This window comes from Spermophilus citellus (assembly GCF_964194105.1).
Source record: "Spermophilus citellus genome assembly, chromosome: 6".
Lineage (NCBI taxonomy): Eukaryota > Metazoa > Chordata > Mammalia > Rodentia > Sciuridae > Spermophilus > Spermophilus citellus.
In genome coordinates, this window is record NC_138187.1 from 713,018 (window position 1) to 732,297 (window position 19,280).

At 52.5% G+C, this 19,280-nt stretch overlaps 1 protein-coding gene across 5 annotated transcripts in view; it reads right to left on the reverse strand.

The window, feature by feature from the left end:
* CLEC16A (C-type lectin domain containing 16A) overlaps positions 1 to 19,280 on the reverse strand; it is a 181,090-nt gene that overhangs the window by 129,667 nt on the left and 32,143 nt on the right. For 4 of the 5 annotated variants that reach the window (XR_014022636.1, XM_081299068.1, XM_081299066.1 and 1 more), the window contains exon 10: positions 4,170 to 4,401. Coding sequence is in view for 4 of the 5 variants with exons in the window: in XM_081299068.1 (XP_081155194.1) it covers positions 4,170 to 4,401 (232 nt within the window). In the remaining variant the exon portion in view is untranslated. The remainder of the gene's footprint in view (positions 1 to 4,169; positions 4,402 to 19,280) is intronic. The other variant, XM_081299067.1, reaches the window with a different exon arrangement.

The window sequence follows — 19,280 nt, forward strand, 5'->3', positions numbered from 1 at the left end:
CCTTTGCTTCTTAGAGTCTCCGACTGAGCAGGGGATTGGGCTGAGAACGGTCTCTGGGAAGCTGTTCTTACGAGTGATCTGAGTTCACCTTCCATCTTCCGCCTTACACCAGTTAAATCCACTGCAGGAGCTGACACCCACGGCTCCCCCCATCTTCCCACTCTGTCACACACTCATACCCACATGCTTCATTTATTAGTGACAGATCCCCATGGCAATTGCCTGGGGATCTAGGCCCAGAACCCACCCAACCAGTCTCAAATGCCCCTTCAGTTCTTCACCCTGTCCTGCATCTTGGCCAGGGTTCCTACACAGTGTCCTTGAACCTTAAGCTAAAACCTGTGGGGTGAATGCTCTATGATAGCCTGAAGCCTGGGCATGAGATAGCCCCCTCCACAGGAGGAGAAGCACAGAGAAGGCAATGCCTAGCCCAGAGTCACAGAGCTGCGCGGGGCAGGGCTGGGATTCAGACCCCAGCTTCCCGACAGTCCCTGGCTCGCTCAATCAGAATGCCACCAGTCTTCACCAGGTGAGCCGGCCATGAGGTAAGGTTCAATTTAACTCTAGTGGAGACTTGAAGAAAAAAGAAAGATGCAAAGCTGGGGGTCCAAATTTGCAGGGACCCTGAGTTCCAATGGGCCTGGCAGGTCCAGTCATTCCAGCTGCTTCTCTCCATGCCCTTTCTGGAGTTCCGGGAGAAGAGAAGCCCACGCAATGGACTTCCGCCTGGTCCACGGCAAAAAAACCAAAGCCAAGCCCTGCTGGTGGAACAAGAAGTTCACAGGATCCAATCTCTTGTCTCAGATGTCTTATGAGGTTACTACTCTGAGTAAATCCCAAACGAGAGAACTGTCCTTTCAGACTGAAGGGTGACTAAGAAATGAGCCAGCACCCTGGGATGTTGGGCTTCCTGGACAGCGTGAATACTCTGTTAGCTACAGGGACCAGGACATCTCTTTTCTTCTTTTAATACTCGATTTCTGCAAATTTAGGTGCCCTGTGATTTCTTCCTTTCACAATGAGTCACTCGTTACTTGGAGCCTAAGGTAGAGCACATCTCTTTGCAAACTGGGGATGGAGTGGACGGGCCAGGGTGCACATTCACCTCGCACAGCGTCCGCGTCTGGGCTCAAACATGGAGGAGGTGTGAATTCTGGGTGCTACAATTTAAAAAACACATTAATGCCACATTCAAATCAGGTCATGGCAAAACTGAACCTCGTAACACATGCCTGTTTTACACAGTCTTTTTTTTTTTTTTTTAAGAGAGAGTGGGAGAGGGGGAGAGAGAGAGAGAGAGAATTTTTTTAATATTTATTTTTTAGTTCTCGGCAGACACAACATCTTTGTATGTGGTGCTGAGGATCGAACCCGGGCCGCATGCATGCCAGGCGAGCGCGCTACCGCTTGAGCGCGCTACCCCAGCTCCTTACGCTGTCTTTTTAAGTAAAGATTTCACTACTAGAATGGGGGTGGCAGAGATGGGCGGTTAGTGCCAGTATCTCTTTAAGAGACTCCTGAGTCCGTCTGTCACAACCAGATTGTCAACCATCTGTTAGAGATCCAGGGACAACGAAAGAAGCTTGCTAAAGAAGAAATAACATGGAGAAGAAAATAAGCCACATACCCACCTCAACACAGGAAGGAGAGAGGAGACGGACATCAGAGGGGCAGGGAGTGCCCAGAATGTAGTGGGCCTTCTGGGGGAGACTCTCCTGTTTCTTCTGGCCCTGCACCCATGCCCCTGGCTTCTGAGGAACACACCCCAGATTTTATCAGAGGAGCCACAGTAGGATAGACACCTGTCCCAGGCCTGGCCACCCTGTCCTCTGGTTTGCCACATGAATGAGCGGCACCCGTGGGCCTGACTGCCTTCCAAGTCAAAGCAATTAACAGCTGTGGGGGTTGTCCAAACTCCAGTCTAAGGAGAGACACTGACCACCTGCACCTTCAAACACAATGGAACTAAGAGACCACACACGGGACTCGGAAAGCTCCAGAGTGGAAGTGCTGCTGCCCAGGAGGACGAAGCCATGAACGCGTGTTTATGCACGTGAGTCCAGGGGGAGATGGCAGGACCACCGCATTCTGGAATGATTCATGTGTTCAAGAAATTAGGAAGGCAGCAAAACTGATGGGGGCGTCATCAAGGGTGTCGTCACCCAGCTGAGCTCTGGAGTCAGCATCAACTGCCCATTCGAAGCCTGTGGGGAAATTTCTGGCTCATCTGGCACAATGTGGCCAAGTAGCCTCCTGGAAGCCTGTTTTGGGGGCTGGTGAAACTCTCCCCTGTGCCCTCCCATCCCCGCAGTCCCAGCGTGCTGAGCTGGCTTGCCATCCCCGTTCACAGGGATTGGGCCACCCCGCTGACTAACTGATTATGCTTTGGGGGCCAAGCCTGCCCTGTCCATACCCCTGTTAGTCAGAGCCGAGGGCTGGCGAGACAGCATCCCTTAAAAGTACTGGAACAAAGGCAGGAGCATCTTTCCAAGACAAAATGGAAAAGAACACAGTGTACAAACCGAGGTGAAGTGTCCATTTCCCCCCCAGTGTGGCTACCCGGTGATGGCTAAACCAAGAGGTGAAACAGACAACTTTCTTCCAAGTTAAAAAAAAAAAAAATCACAAGATGACCCAAATAAGCAAATACAGATAGCTTGCTTTGTGTCTGCCCCTCAACCTCCCCTCCAAAGTGACATTTGTTGGCAAAGGTTCCCCATACTACACACTTTAATCAGAAACCAAAGCCGGCCAGAGGTCCCAGTCTCAGAAAGGGATCTGGGTGGCACCAGGGTGACCTGCAATCATGGCATTCACTGACAACTGCTAAGAGAATCACAGTGGGGCCATCGGGGTGGGGCCAGCGCGGTGTGTTCTAGTTGCAGGATCGCAGGCGACCGCCAAAGACCCTGCGCTCCCAGCACTGCTTCAGCAAGGGGCTGTGGCACAGCTTCGGCCGCCCTGAACTGGAGGCTGGGGGAGCTGGCGTCGGTGTGGGTGGCAGGAATGTGCCCCCACCCCAGCAGACCACAGCCAGGTGGCCAAGAGGGGGCTGCCTTTCTCCCAGGAGGCTGTGTTCTTCCCTCCAGCAAACAGAGCTCTCCCCACGGCCACCAAGCACAGAGTCCCATCACCCCTCCCCCAGGGCCTGGGCCACAGCCAGAGGCCCCATCTGTGTGGCTGTGAGCCTGGTCCATGACACAAGTAACTGGCCCACTCTGTGTACTTGACCCCAGAGGGATGCTCTCCACTTCAAAGGGTTCCGCGTTTAAACAAGAGTGAGAGAAGAAAGCCACCCAGCCACCCGGCCAGGCAAGGGGGGAGGCATTCTCTGCCCAAGCGCATACCCACCACGCAGCGCACCTCGCTCCAGACAGATGGGGCTGCTAAAAGCTCAGGGGGAGATTTTGTGGACTGAATTTGACTATGGGACTCCAAAAAAATCATCATCTATTAAAAGTATATCATCTCATTAGACCCCTCTCTTTCTCCCACTGTGTACTAGGCACAAACCATTATTCCAAATTACCCGGGAGAAGAAGAGTAGCCATGATGATGAAGATGACAATAATGATGGTCATTAGCAGCAGTGAACCCTCTTTCAGCATCAGACAGGGACAGAGAACTGTTCTGAACAGATCAGATGTGCTGCTGCTACTTTTTTTTTTTTTTCTTTGTGTGGTGCTGGGGATTGAGCCTGGAGCCCTGCCCAAGCTAAAGCAGACACTCTACCACTGAGCTACATCCCCAGCCCTTTTTAAATTTTTATGTTGAGACAGGGTCTCACTAAATTGCTCAGGCTGGTCTTGAACTTGAGATCCTCCTGCCTCACTCTCCTGAGCTGCTGGGATACAGCCTGTATCACTGCGTTAGTTCTTTTGATTCTCAGAGTCACACTGCAAAGTAGACACTATTTGTGACCCTCTTTTTACAGATGGGAGACCTTGCTCCAGGTTTCCCACTCCATGAGGTGGACTTGCGCTGGATCTGCTGTGACACAGCCCACAGCTGGCTCCAAACAGCTGGACTGTCCAGAACGAGGTGCACTGGTGGGCATCAGAGAGGAACAGAGGTGTCCACGGACATACACTAGGGAGCAGAGTAGCAGAGAGGACCCAGCCAGCGGCAGCCGGGGCGGGCGGCGCAGAGTGGTGCGGCTGGGGACTCACCTTCGTTCTCCCCACTCGTCTTCGCGCCTTTGGAACCACCCTCTGTACCTTTAGCCTTCTCGGCGTCTTCCTGGGCGTCCTCGGCGGCCCCCTTCTCCTCGTCCTCCTCCTCCCCAACGTTTTTGTAGTTGGGTCTCTTTTGCACCCGCCTCTTGCCCTTGTGCTTGTTCATCTCAAGGGACCGCTCCAGGGACTCAGTGGGTTTAATGAAGCACCGAATGCTGGGCTTGGCCTAGGAGTCCAAGAAAGGAACCCATTAATTGGAACACTGGGATCTTGACGGATGTTTGCAAGCTGCTCCACAGTTTCTGCCTCCTAAACAACAAATGCTACTTCCTCGTCTAGTATTATGACTAATATCGTTACCATCATCAAAAAATCAAAAATAGCACCAGCTGCCATTTACTGCTCACTATCCCCATCAGAAATGCTGTGTTTCGCCAGACCAGCTCACACTTCCACGTGTCTGCCGTACACAAGCTGCTCTACGGCTCTGATTGTGTTGCCTCATTTAAACTGTATGACACCCCTTGAGAGTGTGCAGTTGTCCTCATTTTAGAGATAAGGAAGGCAAAGGTCAGAGACACTAAGTGATCTACCCAAGGTTACAGAGCCTGGCGGCAGCTGAGCTGAGATCTAAACACATACCATCTGCACAACCTGCGTCTTTGCTACATACAGCACGATGACATTGCCGTGTCTAAGTAAATCTTTGTTTTATATAAATATGTGTGTGTGTGTTGTAGATGGACACAACATCCTTATTTTACTTACTTATTTATCTATTATTTTTTACGTGGTGCTGAGGATTGAACCTAGTATGTCACTCAGGCTAGGCAAGCGCTCTACCACTGAGCCCCAAACCCAGCCCAGTAAGTTCGTTTTAAAAGAAACTGTCTCTCACTACAGGAAAGGGTACATCAACCTGCCTCACTGTTGTGAAAATAAACAACAAAAGACAAGGCGAGGCTCCCTGGAGGCAGCCACGTGCTGGCCCTCCTCAGGAGGGTGCTCCCTAGCATCAGTGACACAAAGGTGTCCTCTCCACAGAAGACACACAGGGCCCTCACAGAAAATGAGGAAGGCCCCTGTCACCTATAATCCACACCCCATTCTCCTGTATCTCGGTCTCCCTAACCACCACGATACACAGTCCATTTCAAAGTTGAGAAAATAGAGGCCTGAGAGCTCGGCAACCTGCCCAATGTCCACTGCCACTCAACTGCAGAGCCTGATTCTGATCCCAGGCCGCTCGACTCCAAAGCCCAAGCCTTGCCTAAAATCGCACCGTGTCGTCAGAAACTCAAACCCAGGTCTCAGCTTAGTATTCTTTTTAACACATATGTATAGAGATGGGCACCGTGGTACCTGTAGTCCCAGGCTCAGAGACTGAGGCGGGGGATGGCTCGGGCCCAAGAGTTTAAGGCCAGCCATGGATGACATAGCAAGACCTTAAAAAAAAAAAAAAAAAAAAAAAAGGAAAAACATATACATGCAAATTAACCATGTCTACAAAGGAGTTAAGACGAAAGGAAATTGACTTTTAGTGCAGGATTTTGATTGAAATGTTTTTCCCTTTCTAAACTCTGGATAAGGTTCAGACATCATTTCGTCATTAAGGAAAAAAAAAAAAGATTTAGAATACACTTTTCCATTATCTTGATGTGGATTATCCATCTTACGAACGTACCCCAAAGAGAAACCATTTGTATTCCAGGGCACTGTACCTTGCCAATAAGTGCTCTGTGCTCAAGGTACAGATTAATTTCAATAACACTCAAAACAAAACCCAACTGAGAGCTAAATCAGCATCCAAATCCAAACATTCATTTTTATTTACCCACTTTGGATTAGTCAACCACAAAAATGACAAATAAATTGAGACACGGTTCTTCTGTCCAGGAAACCCAGATAGCATATTACAGATGCCAACAACCAAGAGGCCAGAGATGACAGCATTCAGAGTGTGCACTCCTTGACAGACAGCACTCATCAGAGCCCTCTGAGGATGCTGTGGGATCGAATGCAGCCCTGGGTGCCCCTCACCCTCTCCTGACCCACGGGTGAGGTCCCAGGACTAAGACTAGATTCCTCCCATTACCACCTACTCCCCGAGAATTTTAGAGCATGCCATGCAATGGTCAGAGCTTGTAGACACAGAAAACCAAGGCCAAGTGCACAGCAACCCCCTGCCCCCAGTAAGAGGAACAGAAATTCACACGGATGGATGAAGAAGCCCTTCCCGAGCCCTGTGCAGACAGGGCTGTACAGAACAACTGGAGGAACAGAGGGAAGTGAAGCAGGGCTTGGGACCATCAGAGTGGCCCGAACCCCAGACCAGCGGCCCAGTCACCATCTTTGTCTGAAATATGTAGCAAATCATTCTGACCTTCTAGAACTAAATGAAAACGTGGACATAAAGTCTTCAGGGTTGGGGATATGGCTCAGTGGTAGAGCATTTGCCTTGCATATATGAGGCCCTGTTTTCAATCCCCAGCACTGAAAAAAAAAAAAAAAAAAAAGGAAAATCCCCCAGAGAGTGGTGAAACAGTAATAATCCCAAGTGACAGTTACCACCTTCTTTTCTCTGCCTTTATCAAGAAGAAAAAAAATGACTGCAAAAATGAATTTCAGAACTTTCCAAAAGGATTTGTTTTTCTTGACGATCAGGTGTTTGGGCGGAGGGGAAGATAGGCTTTCTGGGGAAATTTCAGATCTTTAAAAATGAAACCACCCTGTAAACAGCTGGAAATAATCTAAAGGTCCATCGACTGGGGCGTAGTAAGGAAATTATGGTCCGTCCATCCATAGATAAGAGATCCATGTGGATGTTAAGAAGTCGGAGGGTTTCTGTTCCTGGGTGGACTGATGCGGAAACGGTGCCAGGGTGAACAGGCATGCGGTGAGGTCCCTTCAGGAGAGCTTTTCAAAGACTACACGCAGTGATGTAAGCACAGCTGTTCCTAGAAAGAGGCGTAAGAATGTGACATTTCACCTCTGGGGAGAGAGAAGTCAGGCACTGGGTGCACACACCACACAAGCACTCTTGTGTTTTTTCATTTGGTGTGAAATTTCTGATCATGTACACACAGTCTCTTTTCTTTTTTAATTTGACAATGGTTAGCTGGACATTGGGTTTTGTGCTATTTTTGTTTCCTTTTCATTCTTCTGTATTTAAGAAGCTAGCATTTCCCCCTTAATAAACATACAGTCATTGTAGAGAAGCTAGTGCCACTTGGCTGGGAATAGAGGCAGAGACCTGTGACCGTTCCTGCTCACAGGAAACACAGGGGCCCTGAGCTCAGTGGGCAGCTTCTGGAGTTGGGGCCAGCTAAAAGTCACCTATGGAATTTCGATGGTGGCCCAAGGGCCTAACTGCTCCCTGCCGGGCCTGCACCTGCCTACTGGTTGCGGCTGCCCTCCCCAGCCTCACACTCCTGCAGCCCAGGCTTTGGTCCTGGCTTTTTAAAGACAAACACTCTGGGAAAGGTAACTCCTCAGGCAGTGCCCAAGGCCTCTCAAGGAATGCGGGATGGATGGGGATCAGGGAGCACGCTCTACAGCGGCAGGGACAAGGGTCAGGAGGGACAAGCAAGGCCTGGGAGCCAGGGTGGAGGAGGTGAAGCAAAAAACGTCACTGGTGAGAGAGAAGTCCCACGAATGCTCCCGACGAGGCCTGGCCTGTGTGCGCAGCTGAGAGAGACTGAAACAGGCTGCACGTGAAACAGCAAGTTAGCGTCCATCGCACATTCAGCAATGCCCTTTACGGAAAAAACCCCGTGGGGTCAGGAAGGAGCTCAGTGGCAGAGCGCCTGCCTCGCACGTGGAGGCCCTGGCTCCATCCCCAGCCCTGCTGAAAAAGAGAAACTACGTTCCATGGTTGGTGAAACACGGACACCGATGTGCATCGCGTGCTCCATGGTTGGTAGATCTTTGCATGAAAATGCACAGAGAAAGGTCTGGAAGGACACACAGACTGAAGACAGCGGCTCTCTCTGAGGAAGACACGGAGGTGGGGGACTTTCACTTTCCACCCTACCTGCTTCAATGTCACACAGTGGTTCTGCCCTGAGAAAGGACTCCCAGTACCACTGAAAAGTAAACACACCTTTAAAAACCGTGTCCAATGCCACTGAACTCTGCACTTAAAAATGGTTAGGATGGCAAATTCAATGTCATATTTATCAACACAATTCTTAAAAACCCAAAAGCTTTAAAAAGCACCTTCAGAAGTCAGAACAGTAATTACCGTGGTGAGGAGGGGCGTTAGGGACTGAGGAGGAGCTGTATGGGGTGCAAATCACACACCAGTGTAATCATGTGTACAAGATCATCAAGCCGTACACTACATTTTGCACACAGGTATGACCGAATGAATAACAAAGCATCAAGCAGTGCACTCAGCTTACTAGACTTTTATGCAGTTCACTATGTGGATGTTAACCCTCGATTAAAAAAAAAAAAGGCTCAGCTAGAGGCCTGTGACTAGATCATGGAACAATGCCCTACACAAGCTGGGAGCGAGCTGAACCCCGGGAGGAGCCTGGTCTGCTGGGCACCAGAGGCTCACCCATCCATCGCTGAGCACTGGCTGAGCACAGGGGCTGGGGAAGCGCAGGAAGCCACCCCACCTCCTGCAGGACTCAGGCGGCTGCAGGGCAGGTAAGCTCTGCCGTACACACTGCGGCACAGCCCCGCAGCTGCCGGCAGGAACGGCAAGCTCTGCAAGGAGCTGGTGTGCGCTGCGGCTGGGCATGCAGGCTGTGTAGGAGCACCTTGCAGAGGGACCACAACAGGTGTGAGTCTTGAATGTCAACAGGAGTTCACCAGCACCTCAGGAGGTAGAGAACAGGAGGGGCCAGCTTGGCACCTGTCTGTCAGGTGTGCCTGGAAGAGGCGCTCCCGCTCTATGTCTACTATGGCCTGGGCCACCTGGAGCTGGTGCTCTTGGTGACAGTGATGGTGTCCTTGGACACCACAGATGCACAGCTGTGTGGACTTCCTGGGAGTCTGGTGGTGGTGCAGGACCAGCGAGGCAGCCTCAGCGGCAGCTGCTGAAATGCACTGACTGCAGAGGGGTTCAAGACATGCGTGGCTCAGAAGAGGGTCCAGGTGACCCAGCCTCAGCGGCCCATAGGCGCAACCCTTTGAACAGGTTTCTGAGCGCCTACTCAGGGAGTATGGCGGGGACAGAGGAAGCAGGGGCGGGAGGCACAGGCAGGCTGCCCTGGGATGAAGCTTGGCTGGCGTCAGGAGGAGGCAGTGGGCAGGGAAGGGAGGGAGGCTGCATGGTCCTGGGACCCCGTGTGGACATGTCGGGGTGTTCCCACAACCAGGCTCTCCAGGGCCTGGTCCACCAGCATCTAAGGAACAACTTGGATCCTTCTGTTCAAAAGGCTCTGCTCTTCAATCACACCAAGCAGGAGACAGGCTTTCCCTTAAGAAAAAAGGTAGGCTATGCTGACAGAGCCAGGCCAACATCGGGCAGACCCAGCTCTGAGTCTCAGGCCCACTTTCTAGCCAAGGGACCTTGACCTGTGAGCCTCGGCTTCCTCATCTGTAAAACAGAGACAAGAATGGCTCCATCACAGGTCAATATGAGCTAAAACGAGATCCTGCCTGCAAAAACACCTGGCTTGGCACCAACAGACACATCCTGGACATTCTCATTTATCTGTGGATGCTAGAAGAGTGGAACAATGGTCACTGGAGCCTGGGAGGGAGGGGAGAGGGGAGAAAGAGAATCTACACCAAAACACAGTCAGACAGGAGGAACCAGTTGTGGTGTTCTATACCACAGGATGGCAACTACAGCCTCCAAAATAATAGATAAATAAAAAATAATAGATAAATAAATAAATTTACATTTCAAAATACTAGAAGCATCCAAAGAGGACAACACATAGAAAGAATGCTTGAAAAGACATAAGTGCTAATTACCCTGCCTTAATTAGTATGCGTTGTATGGAAACGCAATACATGTATTTCGATACACGTACTGAAATATCATACTGTACCAGATAAATATTTCTTTAAATGACTGGCTTAATACCTGGGACAGGCACTTGAGAAATATTTACTGACCTTAGTCCCCTGGCAAAGAGATCACGGGATGGACACAATGGCAGCGGACTGGCTACCTTTTAAAAAAGCAACCACATTCTTTGTTTTAAAGTTCACTCTCCAGCTTCTAGCAACTTCCTGTCCTCTGGCCTTCTAGTTTGCTGGTGGACTACACTTGGCCTCTCTGTGGTACTTCTGAGCTCCTGGATGACCTTTCCAATCCCCAGCCTCAGGGGCTAGGACTGGCAGGGTAAACAGCACCAGGTCCAGGTAGGATTCGCCAGCTCAGGGCCCGTCCACTCAGATGGGTGCTAGGTTGAGTCCCGGCTACTCCCCATCACCTGCCCCTCCATCTCCACACCATCACACCAGCCCCTCCCTTGAGAGATGCCAAGAAGCCACAGACTCTCTCCGGATAATAACCACCACACTGGATGCTCGGCGAGCACTTGACAGTGCCTGGTAATGCTCAGAACACTTTCACACCTTGTTTTACTTTATGCTCAAACACTGAATTCCTGCAGGAAGGGGGCTATTCAGGGCAAGGAACTTGTCCCGTGTCACTCCCACTGGTGACAAGTAGAGCCAGGATGGGATCTAGGAAGCCTGGCTCCAGTGCTCACGCACTTAGGAATCCTGCTGAGCTGCTCAAACCTCCACTTCCTTCCACAGCACCTGCAATGTCATCCATTGTCAAGCCAGCCTCCCAAAGGACTGTCAAAAGACTAAGCCAGGTCCATCTCACGTGAACTGGAGAGCAGACAGCGCGACAGAACAAGATTCTGTGGGTGTCACGCGTGCTAGGCAAGTGCTCTGCCTCTCACCTGTACTCTCAGCCCTCCTTTCATGTTTTTATTCCATATACCCAGTGCCTAAGCATCAGAGGGGTCATGGTGACCCAGGTTTATACCCCTCCTAACCAATGGCACTCAGTGCATGGCTTTGCAAGGGGCTGTTGAAGGAGTCCAAACCAATATTTATGGCGGGGGAGGCTATTCTCATTCTGGAACGAGGGAATCAGCAAGCAAATATCAGATGGAACAAATGCTGGGGATATGTGAGCGTACGTGTTGCACACCAAAGCGAGAGTGACACAGGGCTGCTGAAGCAAAGCCCACACACTCGTCCAGAGTGCCCAGCTGCAGCGCCACTGGGCAGGTGAGCTGATAACGCTGCCCTATTTAATGGGGGAACAAAACCCCTCGAGTGGGAACGTGAGAAGGCATAGGCTACCTCCACCGACAGGAAGGAGGACGCATGAGGCATGCTTCTCCACAGGCGGGCCCATTATCAGGAGCACCGCATCCGCAGGGACACAGACCTGGGAAATGCCACTTATCTGGAATCAGAACAGACTCTCAGAACTCAGACTCCACGGCCCACGCTCGGCACTTGCACTCTGAGACCAATTTCTGCGAACTTCTTCTTGGGAAGTCGTCTCTGACGTGTCAGGGGCTGCAGGGGGCTCACCTCGTCCCCGTGCCTTCACCCCAGCTGGTCTTCTCCATGCCCCTCGAGCCTAGCACTGCCTCTGGCACAGCATCAAGAGCCAGCCAACACCTGTGGGAGGAATCATCTCAAGACCCCACGGGCACCCAGCAGGCTCTTCAGTCACACCAAGGAGCAACTCGCTCTCATTCAAGGAGGACATGCCGAGAACTCACGTGGTATTTCTCTCTAAGGAGAAAGGGTACTTTACTATACTTTATTCTCTTGTCACAATGGCCCAGCTTTATGCCTGAAAACAGACCAGAGAGCTACACCCTAACGTCTCGTGCTTAAGTGGACACGACATCACTGTAGATAGGGACAAAGGCACGAACAGAAACCAATGGGATTGGGGCTAGATACCTGCAGCCCAATGAAGGATGACTCAACCCTGGGAGCCTGGGCTTCCTTGCTCCCTACAGTAGGGATGAGGAGCATGAAAGAAGATGGAGGCAAACAAGTGCTTCCGCCTTCGGCACAATGAAAAGCCCCCCCGCCCCGGACTCGGTCACTTTCTGAAGGGCCTCTCTTCTGGCCCTGCACACGCTCAACTCACTCCCACCAGGGACTCTCACACTCAAATCAAGGCAGGGCTGGCCCCTGTCCTTCAGCTCTCAGGCACAAGGCCCCTCCTTAGGGAGGAGTTCCTTCAGATCACCTCCCCAGACCCAGGTCACAGCTTGGTGGGCGTGCTCAGGCCCATCTGCCCCCTCTTCCAGACGGCCCGAGCACAGCTGGCTGCGGTTCCTCGGGAACCCTGTGGCCTGCGCAGCGCCAGCCTGCAATGCCTGGGTGCCCGAGAACGGCCAGGGCAGGGAGTGGGGGGAGCCGGCCGGCCTGTGCGGTAGACAGTGCTGCTGCGGCTCTCGCAGCGAAGGACGCAGCCCAAAGTAAAGCGTCACCCAGAGCAGCAGGATTGGAGTGAGAAGAGCCTTTCCATGTTCTCTCTGCACAGGAGGCTGTAGCTGTCCTGAGCTTGCTTCGGCTGCCAGCCAGTTGTCAGAAGCGACTCATCTTAGACCAGCAGGGACCTGCCACTCACCTGGCCTCAGGACGCTCCAGGGCAACCCTGCTGCTCTCAAGATAAAAGCTGCACTGCTCTTGGGCATGAAAGAGCGACTCCCAGCACTACCACCCTGCTTTCGTGAAATGTGCTGGGGTACTCAAAAGGGGCAGGTGGCTCCGAGAAGTGAGCAGAGCAGCCCCCTCTCAACCACGGGCAGCCTGCCAGGCCTCCCATCCTGTGCCCCAGAGCAAAACCAGGTGTCCTAGTTTGAGGACTTTGGCACTGTCTAGGACTGGGTTTCTGCGGCTCAGAGATGAGTGCGCCACTCCTCCACTGACACTTGTCATCTTAAGATAATGAATGTCCACTGCAGGAACCACGCCAATCACTGGGGCACGAGACACAGTGTCCACCTCTCTCCACATCAACTCCTGAATCCTCCAAAGGCCTACAAGGCTCCCGTGACTTCACGGGCCTCATCCTTTAATCCCTTGACACACTGCTCCAACACACGAGGCACCTCCCGTCTCAGGGCTTTGCACAGGCTGTTCCTTTTTTTTTTTTTAATCAAAATGCTCTTCTTCCAGATTCCTCCATGGATCCCTCCCTTCAAGTCTATGCTCACATGCCACCTTCCCAACTCTGAAGGGCCAACCGTGGTCACCTGTTGAGAACTGTACCACCCAAGCCTCCTGGCACTGCCCATGTCCCTTCTTGGCCTTGCCACTGCTCTCTTAGCGCTCCTCACCAGCCCTGTGATGATGCCTCCGACCAGTTTTACCTCCTCTGTCCCTTCCATGAGGCCAGGGTCTTTGTTTTGTTCCTGGTGTACCTCCAGGGCCTACAACAGCACACGGCAGACACCCAAGTCCTGGCTGCAGAGATGACCCCTGCTGACCCACCTTTCGAGTGGTGCAAAGACTAGTTAAAGACCACAGATGTCCTATGAGGCCAACCTGGTCACAGAAACTAGCGAAGCCCCACCCAGCACGTGAACACAAGAGGTGGTGGGTGCCTCATTTGTCCGTCCCTACCCTTCATTTCCTGGTTTGAGCCAAAAGCTAGACGAAGTCTCAGGGCTCAGAGCAAACTGGGCAGATTCCATTCAGCAGACGCTGTGTGTCCACTTCACGCCTCAGAGCCACCTCCCAGGCAGAGGGTCACGTTCCAGCTCTAGTCTGGGACCCAGAGCCTCTCATCCCCCTTGGCCCTCCCTGCCCACTTGCCCACTCTGCTTTTCCCTGCTGATCCCTCCTCTGTCGGTGGCCTTCAGTCCCAGTTACCTGCAGCCCTGGCTAGGCTGCTTCCTCCCAGAGCCCCCACACTGTGGGCTCCTCTCAGCAGTCTAGCCCACCTTCTGCTCCGGAAGAGACACCGTTGCCAGAGGCCGCCGCCCTCTGAGATCACGCTGTCGCGTCCCCTCACAGGTGAAGCAGAGCGGCCGTACTCAGCAGTCGTCTGGGATGACAGTGCCTGGAGCTGCAGCTCCACTGAGGGACGGGCTAGCCCAGCACGGCCATGCAAAACAGCAGGATACACAGGGGAGCTCGTTCTCCCGGGGCACGTCTGTGACTGGGTTGCTGGGTCCTAGCTTTACAGAGTCCATTTCCCCCTTCAGCATTCACCACCTCTCCCAGAAGCCTCCTGGCTCTGTCAGGAGAAGAATGGTGCATCTCAGATCAGCCCTGATCATTAGACGGTCAAGAGTACAGTGAGGGCCACTGAAACGAGGGCCCTCCATCCCAGCTGGACTGTGGCTTGGTGCACTCCACGCCTGGGAGACCCCGCTGTCACTGGACATGAACCCAGGTTGGAAAGAGCCCTGGGGCAGTGACAAGGGACCCCAGCCAATTAATAATGCTCTCAATCAAAGAAGTCAGAGCACTCCTTTTTAGTCCCTGGTTCCACACGCCACTCCCGGGTGAAGCAGCCGTCACCAGGCGCTGTCACACAGAGAACTGTTTAACATCTGAGGGGAACTCTCACTCTCGGAGCCCAGGCCAACTGAGGTGACACCCAGAGAGAGACAGCTGATGTCCTCCTTCGGGGACAGGCAACACTATTCCGCCCCAGAATCCTCAGCGCTCATGCACAGTCCAGCAGCGTGGGGCACGTGCGAGCAGTGAGCATCGGCACTCTCCCAAGGTGAAAGCTGGCGGCTACGTCATGGGCAGAGAACTCCCTGGGGTCTTGGTCACCGCCACTCAACACTGAAGACCAGGGGTCTTCGTCACCGTGGTCACTGGGGACAGTTCTCCCTCCTGCCCACGAGGTGCCTTGTGAGGGGTACGCTGCGTGGGCATCCGTGTTCATCGGACCAGACCCGCCCGCCAGTCCGGAGGCGAGCCCAAGCGGAGGGGCGGAAGGGTCACTGCGCAGCCTCAGACACTATGACTACTGTCACAAGGTCACCCCTACTTGAACGGACTCAGCCAGCCCCGGAACAGCACCACGCACAGCGTGTCGGCCTCGCCCACGGAAGCCACGTCTGTCCTCACTGCAGAGGTGGCAGCAGGAGGAGACCAAGGCCCAGAGGCGTCACCAGGGCGACAAGTGGTACGGCACCAGAAGTAACCCTCTCAGACATCCGTCCCCAAAACCTGGCCTTGGAGAAGATGGCACACCAGGGACAGGCTCAGAGTGAGTTCTGCTCTGAGAGGCATCACCAAGAGGTCATGAGACCCCTGCGACTCTGCCACCACTCCACGCCCTGCATCATTCATTCCCGTCCACAAGGAGCGCCTCCTGCGCACTCTCGCAAGCCCACAGGGGCCCCGGCCAACAGCATCGCAAGACAGTGGGGGGGAAGCCAGGGCGGGTGGGGGTGGTACCCTGGCTGTGTCCCACCATATCCCCAATCTGTCAGCACCAGGACACAGCAGGCATGGGCCAAAGGAACGCAACAACCAAGGAAGCTGGTCTGCAGGAACCCGGGACAGGAAAAAATCCTTTTTAAAAAACACCTACAGAGGGCTGGGGATATGACCCAGTTGGTACACAGCTTGCCTTGCATGCCGAAGGCCATGGGTTCAATCCCCAGCACCACACACACACACACAAAAGTGCAAAAACAAAACAAAACACACTTAGAGGTAACGAGGTATGTGCCAAATTTTAATTTATATTCTTTTTGCAACAAGATTGAGATGTCAGCTTCAGAATTCGTGTTCACTCTCTGCTCAGCCAGGCACCCCCTAGCAGGAACCATATGATTTTAATGCACAGATGAATTTCAATCAGACATCTATCTAACCATGCTGATGTGTTTTGAATTTAACCCTAAATTACAGTCCTTCTGAATAACTCTGCTCTCCCCTGCTTCTCTCTCTCTCCAATTTTGGTTTGGTTCTGTGAGAGGTCTGCTGGTAAAAATGAAGCAATACCAGTAACTTATCTGCCAATTACGGGAAGGAGAAAGTAGGTTAAAAAAGACCAAGAAACTTAAAACAAGTTTGATCAAACCACATCCGAATCAGGCAGGAAACGATAGGAGACTCTTCTCGAGAGCTCACAGGGAAGGAGGCGAGTGGCACAGGACCTCTGTCAAGCAAGTCAACGGGGGATTCGCCTTCCGCAGGCTCTTCCCGAATTTCAGCTGCAGTCATCAGAATACAACCAGCTTCGACTCACCCCTGGGGAAAGGCAGTAACCGGAAGGGGAAAGCCTGCACTTTCACTTTGGCTGGCAATTCTTTCCACACTCGAAAGTCTCATTTTCAGTTCAGACATCCATCCCAACCAGCAGTTGTGTCCCAAAAGTGATCTGTATCTGTCACACCAGAGGTGGGACGTCCACTCCAAGAAGAGGCCAACAGAAGGGCAGATCTCCCACACTCCCTCTGATGGGAGGACGCACCTGAGCAGGTGTCCCAGGCTGAGCAGTCACCAGAAACCCGCATGTCTTCTGCCTCCACTGCAAACCCAGAATGTCACATCGATATCCTGCTTGGGCTACCTACTCGAGTTCCCCAGGATGTCACCCCTGGAGGAGGCTGAGGAGCAGTTTCTGAAGACTGCATGCAAATGCACAATCATCTTAGTAAAAAACTCCATTGAAAACCCTGCATGGCCATTGGCAGTGGGTAAAGAGAAGAGGTTTCACAGATGACGCAATATCAGCCTTAAGGAGAAACAATCAACAAGGAGTTTCTGCCACAGGTGACACACGGATGAACCTTGAGGACACACTAAGTGAAACAGGCCAGACACAGGAGGACACACTCTGTGACTCCACTTACACGAGGCACCTGACACTACCAACTCACAGAAGCCGAGAGCAGAACGAGGCGTGGGGGAGGGCCGGGGGAGGGAGCCGGCAGCAGGCATGATTCAGTGGGACCAACTCTCTGCAGCACGGCAAAGCACACCGCACCCCGAGGTGAACGGTCCAGGAGCCTGGGAAAACACTGGCCTGCAGCAACCACACATTCTGCACCCAGAACATTGCTGAGGGACCTCATGTTCAGTGTTCCTGCCATGACTTAACACCATCTATGACCTGCAGACCCCAGAGGTCTGTGAGCGCGACACCAAGTCGGAGCCACACTGCAATGTCTGTGAGGAACCCTGGGCAGCTTCGGGGCCTGGAAATCACATGCCACAACAAAATCCAGAGGGACCAGACGCGGCTTGAATTGTTACAACGTAAATGAAGTGTCAATTAGCAGCAGGCTGGGTGGGGACAAGGCAAACTCAATGGCAAACACGTGTCTCATCAGACGGGTCGGGGGGCAGCTCCGTGAAGCTTCCTGCAAAAAACACATGCGTAATGGACACCAGACCTTCCGAATGCTCAAGAGGCTCCAGAAATCTGTACTCCAATGAGAAACTTCATAAATTTTAATATCAGCAATTCAAAACTTTTTCTTTTAAACGCTGTAAAGACCAAACCAGGTTTGGGAATGTGCGAGGGCCACGCTGCAACCTGCTGGGCACTGGACAGATCTGGAACACGTCTTCACCCTCACCAACAGCTCTGGGGCTGGCTCTCCCTGTCGTCTAAGTAGAGTGAAACTACTTGCCCAGGTCACCTGGCTGGCGGGTGCTGGCGGGTACTGCTCGCTCTGACTGGATGACCCAGCGATTCTGCCGACTCAGCCTCCTGTTGCTTGCCTGGGTTTAGCGAAGCTGGTTTAGGAAGTTGCAGGGAAGGGCCTCCAGCTCCCTGACCACCATGGGATGTCAGAGACAGACCTCTACAGGAGTCTTTTCTGCTCAGCACTTGCCATGCAACCCTCTTCCCCTCAGAGCACTTACAGACTTGAGAGGGTACATTTATTTACATGTTTGACCCACATCTGTCTCTCCTACTGGATTGTAAAGCTCCAATGTGACAGAAACCATTTATGCTTTGGTATATCCTCCAGAAATAGCATGACAGCCCAAAGAAAGGACTTAATAAGCATTTGTTGAATGAGTCAAGCCAGAATGGGACAGGCCACAAAAAGGCCCCAATTTGGCTATACCACTACCACCGCCGCCAAGGAAGGAAAGTTCCCGGGAACATTTTCAGAGGCCCTAATGCTCCCTGAACAGTAAAGTGGCCTGGCCAGACCACTGCACAGCAGGAAACCCAGAAGGGCAGGGGCCTCCTGCAACTGCACTCCCTGCAGCGAAGACTTTTCCTGTGCAGGATCACGTTCCGCCCATTCGTCCAGGTATGACAACACAGGTACTGACCTGGGCCGGCCCAGCCCTTTAATCTACGTCTCTTGCCTGAGCACCTGGCTGCAGACAGAGTTCTCAGGAAACAGGCTTTTTATGAAACAATCTGTGCTCTTCCCAGCACTTGCACTGAGCCCATGCTGCAGCGACGTGACAACAGACATGAAGCCTGCCACGAGCTGAGAGGGGTGAAAGCGCTGATGAGAAGAAATCGGGGGAAAGGGCCTTCCAGGTGTGGGTCTGGTGAGGGCAGAGGCACGGAGGTGGAGCACAGGGCAGGTGGGAAGAGCCAGCTGGACCAGTACTAAGGCAGCTGGACCTTAGGCCATTCAAGCAGGCGGAAAGAGGGATGACAGAAAAAGAAACACCAGGGGCAAGTGGAAGACTCAGAAGTCGTCACAACCCCGACCATCGGGTACACTGGCTTTGGCAGCATACAGAGTACAACTCCAAGGCTCCTGCAGACCACAAACATGCTCTTCTTAGTCTACAGACAAGATAACTTAAAACTTGAGAGACTTTACATAAAAAGTCAGATTTTCAGCTTGTCCGGAAACATGAGATGTGTCCCCATTCCTGAAGAACAACTGCAGCAGGGGTGGAGAGCAGCCGCACAGAGAGGTGAAATGCTCAGCCTGCACGCGCCCAGCACTCGCCAAGCCCGCACGCAGCGCTGTTGTTATTCCTTGACACTCACTGCCTCACCTCTGTGGGTCTTTGTGCCTCGGACAGGGCATTATCTCCTCCTGCCCCAATAACAGTGCCTCACAGATACACAATCTGAGGCCCAGAGTGACGATCCCTGTTCAATAACACATGATCAATCAATCCACCATAAATACCCAAGCCAGAATTTCCTGGGTAAGCATTTCAAGACTGATTAGGTTCTTG